Genomic DNA, 6,301 nt, shown 5'->3' with positions numbered 1-6,301 from the left:
TTGAGTTATTTTTTATAAATGTCACCTGCATGTTGTAGCCATCAATTCTAAATGTGTTTCTATTTACAAAATACCATAAAGTTAATCAGAAAATCTTTTCTTTCTACTTTCTACTAGTTAAATAAAGATTTAAGAGAATGAACACATCACAGATTCTTCTTTTTATTGTGTTTTACAAAATGTCCCAACTTAATTCTAATGTTAATGTTAATTATATTCATTTAAAATCTAATAAACAGAACAATAAAGAGTGAAAAAGTCTGAATACTTTCTGAATCCACTGCATCCACAGAATAAGCACTGACAGGTAAAGTGAAGACGAATCCTTTTTGTGTAAAGTTTGCATGTTCTCCCAGTCCAGAGGCAGTTTGGAACTTGGTAGTGAGTCTCTCTAGATGTCGTGTTCTGTACGTAAGCTTGTGCAACTTCTCTACTGAGCTGTTGTTGCTCCTAGATGATTTTTACTGTACAATAACAGCAGCCGGGGTTAAATCAGATCAGATAGGTTAGGAAGATGTCGAATGAAAAATCAGGAAGGTCCTCAGTATGACTTCTTCTACTGCCAGGGTGTCTGTGGAGAGTGTACACCCAATTAATCGCAGTTTGTGTGAGCAGTTTACATTGTTATTTTTATTATATGATAATTACTCACTTCCTTCGTGAAGCAGTTATTTCCTGCTATCTGACACTTTAGCTCGAGCTTCTAGTGTAGAGATCAGAAAATGGAGAACATCTACAGTAACGTTGATGTTGAACTCTCAAATATGAATGAAGAAGAGAAATGTTCAGATTTTGCAGGTATGGACACTTTTTGATTCCAGCACTACATGTAGTTGCAGTTAAAATGTTAATTTATATGATTTTTGCAACTGTTTTTTTGATTCACTGAACGGTTGGAACGCTTCCCTTTTAAAGTCTTTCTCAAGTTCACTGTGGGTTTTCTAAGAATCTGCTGGGTCAAGAATAGATGCACAGCAACTGAGATCATATCAGTGGTGTAGGAAGTTCCATAACGTCCGTTTAATTGTGTGGCATGATATTTTAATTCAAACAAAGTAAAGTTGATCAATCGTATCGTCCCTCTAAATTGACGGCCTTTGTTATTGCTAATTTTATGACGAATTCCGGCCCGCTGTGGGGACATGGATGCAATGTGATGATGCATTTGTTTGCAAAATGGTGCAAAAACATCAGAAATCCCAAAAGCCTCTTATAAAATTCTGTGGTAATTTCAATTATGAGCTTTTTTGTCAGAATCTGAGAATGGTGATGATGATTATGAAAATGTTGAGGAGATGGATGGACGTCCAACAGCCAGCATTCACACAGGTAGGTTCTTATAGTTATAAGAATGACTATATATAAAAATACAAAAACTAGTAAAAAAAAAAAGTGGTTGAATAGTTTTCTGTCACTATAAGTAAAGCTGTCCACTTCACATTTTATTCACATTTTTGTCCACTTCTAATCCTGTAAGATGGTATTAGAAGGTTTTGGTTTGAGTGGTGTGTTTTGTAAGCACAGCTTTTGACTGGAGTAGTTGTCCCCACCATGTGGAACTTCTCACAACAGTAAACCTATGATCCATTATTATTTTTCAGATGTTTCTGATTGTGCTGAGTGGAAAATTAAAGAGAGAGAATACACTCCATCAAAAAGAAAAGTGAAGTCTCTCATGGTGACTCTCATCCTGCTCCTGCTTGGTGCTTTAACTGCACTCAGTTTTCTGGCCGTCCTTTGTAAGTAATTGATTCATTTATTTATTTAACCGTCTTCAGTAACAGCTTCTGAGAACAGGGCAGAAACAGACACGACCAAGGGGACGCAAATTTATTCACATCCTATTTCAGAACCATGGGAGTTAATATGGAGTTGCAGCCTCCACTTTCTGCATGTGGGAAGGCTTTTCCATCACATTTTGGAGTGTGTCTGATGTCAGACACTGATGGACAAGAAAAGTCAGGTCTGAAGAGTGTGGCTAAATAATTAGGGTGTTCACATACTTTCGTCCACATGTAAATTATCGAGGTGTGCATTTTTATTAACTGTCTGACTACGCTCATTTGATTTTGCTTTTCTTGCTTTACAGATTTCAGTCAGTCAGTCTCACTTGATAGAGTTAGTGAGCAGTATGCCAACGCTACAGCTTTACTGAAGATGCACGAAAATGAAACTACAGGTAAAAAGTTTTAATCATCAGTGATTAGTTGATATATTATTGATTTCTGTTCATTTCTTTTTAAATATACAAACTGCAATTCTATTTTTTCTGTGTTAAAGAATTAAAATCCAGTTTGGAAAAAGTTCAAGTGAGCTACCAGGCTGCATCAAAACAACTGGACTCATTAAAAGTTAAATCAGTTTAGCCAGCCTTGTGAATGCATTTAGTGGTTAGCAATAACGGTTAGCATTAGTGATTAGCTTTAGCTTAGTCTTCGTTTATTCTAGTGTTGCAACAAAGGCAACATAAATGTTTGTTTATGAACTTTTACATTTCTATGTATTATTATTATTCCATTTGTTAACACTCTTTTCCAGGACTATTTGAGCTGTGAGGTGTGCTTGTGCTTTTTTGGAACTATCAGACACACTGGTTTTGTTCAATCTTTTTATTATTATTTCATCCAATTATCCAATTTTTATTTTAGAATATAATAGTAAAATAATTAATATGTGAGGTCCAATTGACACTTTTCACACATATGGAGCTCTCTTTGTCTTTTTTAGATTGTTTATTTGGGTCGTTAATATTCAGAAAGCCAAAAGCCAATGAGCTGTAATTTTGTGGAGAGCCAAAAAAATCCTTGATGTTTGAAAGTTTAGACAAATGCCCAAAAGATTGAATATTAAGACTGTCCAAATTACCTGACCTGCCAGCATGTGGATTACCAGATCCCAGTTAAGCCTATCCTAGAGAGTTCTTCTATAAAGACAACTTGATCCTGTCGTTTTGTCCTTTACTCGTCTCTCTAGTCTCTCTAGTCAGGTCGCCTATGACCAAAATTTTTGGATTTACAAAAATAAAATCATTGCCAATACTATGTATATGTGACCTCATCACACTGTCAACCAGAACTGTATAAACAGTTTTTCCATGAATACAAAGTTTTTTGTAATACAGATAACAGTCACAGTTAAGCAAGTTTCACATCACCAAAACTGCCAATTTGTTGTGAATCACAAAAAAGGAGCATGGGAAATATTTTTTGTAAACATAGTTTTTACTTATTTTTGATTGAATTTATTATTTTGTGTGTGTGTGTGTGTGTGTGTGTGTGTGTGTGTTTAAGAATTGAAATCAAGTTTGGATAAAGTTCAAGAGAGCTACGAGAGTGCATCAAAACAACGTGATGGTAAATCATTTACCTACAGTAGGTAAAATTAAGTAAAGTAAAATTAAGTAAGTAAAATCTGAAGAACTGTAGTATAAACTAGAACTGTATAAACAGTTTTGCCCTGAATAAGAATTTTTTGTAATACAGATAACAGTCACAGTTAAGCAAGCTTCACGTCACCAAAACTGCCAGTTCGTTGTGAATCACAAAAAAGAAGCATGGGACATAGTTTTTACTTATTTCTGATTAAATGTATTATTTATGCTTTTTTTCTTTGTGTTCAAGAATTAAAATCAAGTTTGGATAAAGTTCAAGAGAGCTACAAGGGTGCATCAAAACAACGTGATGGTAAATCATTTACTTACAGTAGGTAAAATTAAGTAAAGTAAAATTAAGTAAGTAAAATCTGAAGAACTGTAGTATAAAACATCTCCACATAATACAATAGTTCTTTGTTGATGTATGCATATTTTTGACCCAGTCTATTTTTGTCATATTCTCAAAACATTGTTGTTCCACTTGGTCGGTTACAGAAAAAAATTGCAGATTTCAAAGACTGTTACAAAATTCATTCCTTTGTTTATTATTTTAAGTTATTGATTTCTGTTTAAGAATGTTAAAGATGTTAATTTCTCAGTTTTACTCTTTTTTTCTGTGTTGAAGAATTAAAATCAAATTTGGAAAAAGTTCAAGTGAGCTACGAAGCTGCATCAAAGCAACTGGACTCATTAAAAGGTAAATCAGTTTCTGTGACTGCAATAAATAAAACTCACATGCAATTAAAAATGTAAACATACATAAAAAGAGACTTTTTCTTTTTGCATCAGCTAAAGAGCGAGTGTATAAACAGCTGGAGGAAAGACGTCAGCGCATCCATGAAGTCCTTTCTAAAGGTATGGATACAGTGTCTGATTCTAATAATGAGAAGGTATAACATGTTATAGCGTGACACAGGATATACGGTAAAATAACAGAGTGAAGTGCAGAACCACCACGTTCCTCCAGAACAGATCTTTCTCGTAACGCTCTCATACAAATCCTGAAAGATTTGTGGTGGTTCGTTATAGGATGTTCAAGCTGAGGTCTGTGGAAAGATTGAGAAGATGAAGATCTACTTTACAGTCCACTGTTTAAGTCTGATAGTTGGTTGGACCATTGAGGGCTCTTGACTTTCTTTATACAAATTGTGGTGCTCTGTTAAATTCCATTTTATCTGGTCTCTTTCATATTGCAAAATAGTGAGCACTGACCTGAACTCGATCTGCATTCTGTTTTTTTCCCCCGGAATCATTTGTGATTAACTGGTGGAGCAGTTGTCAATGACCCCTTGAAGTAATTTAGCAGGCCACTTCTGGACAGGTTCACCACTGTTCTCCACTGTGGAACTTCACTGTATGAAGTCCTAGAGATTTGGACATGGATTTGTAACAGTTTCTAACAACTAAAATTCAAATATTTATAAAACATTTGTGTGATTTGATGTTTTGTTTAATCTGAAATCATTCAGTGTGATAAAGTCAAATAACTACAGCAGATATCAAACACAGACACCCCACACACGGCACATTTTACTACATTTTACTAAATATTTCCTTCTTCGCTCTTTTTAATTACAGCAAAGAAGAGCTGTGAGCTGTGTGATGAAGGATGGAGGTCTCTTGGGTTGAAGTGCTACTTTTTCTCCACCAATAATCTGAACTGGGCGGAGAGTCGAGATTCCTGTGTTGAGAAAGGAGGTCACCTAGTGATCATAACCAGCCAAGCAGAGCAGGTGATCGTCATACAATATATGGCAAAATATGTAGACACTCCTTATAACGGTTAGGTTCAGGTGTTTCAGCCTGTATATTGTACCGTAGTTTGTATTAGACTTATGTAGCACAGTTCGGGGCCGCGTGATGCCCTGTGTAACGTGCCTAATGGACACAAATTCCAACAGACAAATTCCAAAGCCTTTACAGTAGGAGTGAAGGTTGTTAGAGCTGCAAAGAAGGTGGGATGGAATAAGGTGTCCAACAATATCATGGTCATATAGTACCATGTAGTGTACTTATTATTTATTTTTATATCATCAGACAATTTTTAAATCATTAATAATAACAATAAATAATGAAGATAATTTTATTTATTAGGATTTTCTAGCTTTACAAATTAATGCGCTTTACTGGATGGGTCTGAATGATCTGGAGAAGGAGGGAAAGTGGATGTGGGTGAACAACAAAACCTTGGATGAGACCGGTGTGAAGTAAGAGCTTCATTCACTCACTTTACATGATGTACTGAAACGTCTGAGGATCTGAAGCTAGAAAATAATTTAGCTGATAAGATACTTTTTTATCTGTAAAGGTCCTGGTTTCAGAGATCAAATCAAGCCAGCGAGCCTGATAACTGGAGAGTGGAGGACCCTTCTGGAGAGAACTGTGCTTGCATAAGACAAGTGGAGGGTGAAAAACACTGGGTGGATGTTTCCTGCCGTCGAAAAGAAAAGTACATCTGTGAAAAACAAATATAAACTTTGGAGTGTGTGTGGACACCTTATTAATTACATTTATTAAACTATTTACATTTACTCATTATTTAATCAATCAATCATGAAATAACTGATGTCACTTTATTCTGTCTGTCTGTCTTTTTCATCACATCCTAAAGAAGGCTACTTACACACTTTTTTTTTTTTTTTGTACATGTAAAATTGTGTCTCTCATTAAATTTCCGGAGAAGACTTGAACCCTCTGTGTCTGAGTGATCACTGTGTCTACTGGTGTCAGTTTACCTGAATCTGTACAAAACTGTAAGTGTGCACACCAGCGCCAAGATTCTGAACTCCTGGGTTCGAAACTCGGCGTTGCCACTGGTCGACTTGGCGCATTTTTGCTAGGGCAGGATGACCCGACTATGTGCGCTGTGTAAAAACCCTAATTAGCGGATAAAGGCACCTGGGCAAAATGCATGGGTGAAGGGGGGTT

At 35.8% G+C, this 6,301-nt stretch overlaps 1 protein-coding gene across 1 annotated transcript; it reads left to right on the top strand.

The window, feature by feature from the left end:
• The first annotated feature begins 1,675 nt into the window (after positions 1-1,675).
• Positions 1,676-5,978, top strand: LOC134300847 (CD209 antigen-like protein E). Its single transcript, XM_062985278.1, has 8 exons — positions 1,676-1,739; positions 2,090-2,179; positions 3,621-3,683; positions 3,999-4,070; positions 4,163-4,228; positions 4,952-5,106; positions 5,468-5,580; positions 5,682-5,978. The coding sequence occupies exons 1-8, from the start codon at positions 1,676-1,678 to the stop codon at positions 5,845-5,847; spliced, it is 789 nt and encodes a 262-aa protein (XP_062841348.1). The 3' UTR covers positions 5,848-5,978.
• Positions 5,979-6,301: the final 323 nt, after the last annotated feature.

The sequence above is a fragment of the Trichomycterus rosablanca genome, chromosome 2, assembly GCF_030014385.1.
Source record: "Trichomycterus rosablanca isolate fTriRos1 chromosome 2, fTriRos1.hap1, whole genome shotgun sequence".
In the NCBI taxonomy this organism is placed as follows: domain Eukaryota; kingdom Metazoa; phylum Chordata; class Actinopteri; order Siluriformes; family Trichomycteridae; genus Trichomycterus; species Trichomycterus rosablanca.
Note: the sequence above shows the minus strand (reverse complement) of the source record. Positions and strands in the feature narration are given on the sequence as shown.

Bases quoted from the DNA above. Each gene is read 5' to 3' on its own strand.
- LOC134300847 (XM_062985278.1), top strand. From the start codon at position 1,676: ATGGTGACTCTCATCCTGCTCCTGCTTGGTGCTTTAACTGCACTCAGT. The intron at 4,071-4,162 runs GTAAATCAGTTT...TTTTTGCATCAG, and splicing joins GCAACTGGACTCATTAAAAG to CTAAAGAGCGAGTGTATAAA. The intron at 5,581-5,681 runs GTAAGAGCTTCA...TTATCTGTAAAG, and splicing joins TTGGATGAGACCGGTGTGAA to GTCCTGGTTTCAGAGATCAA.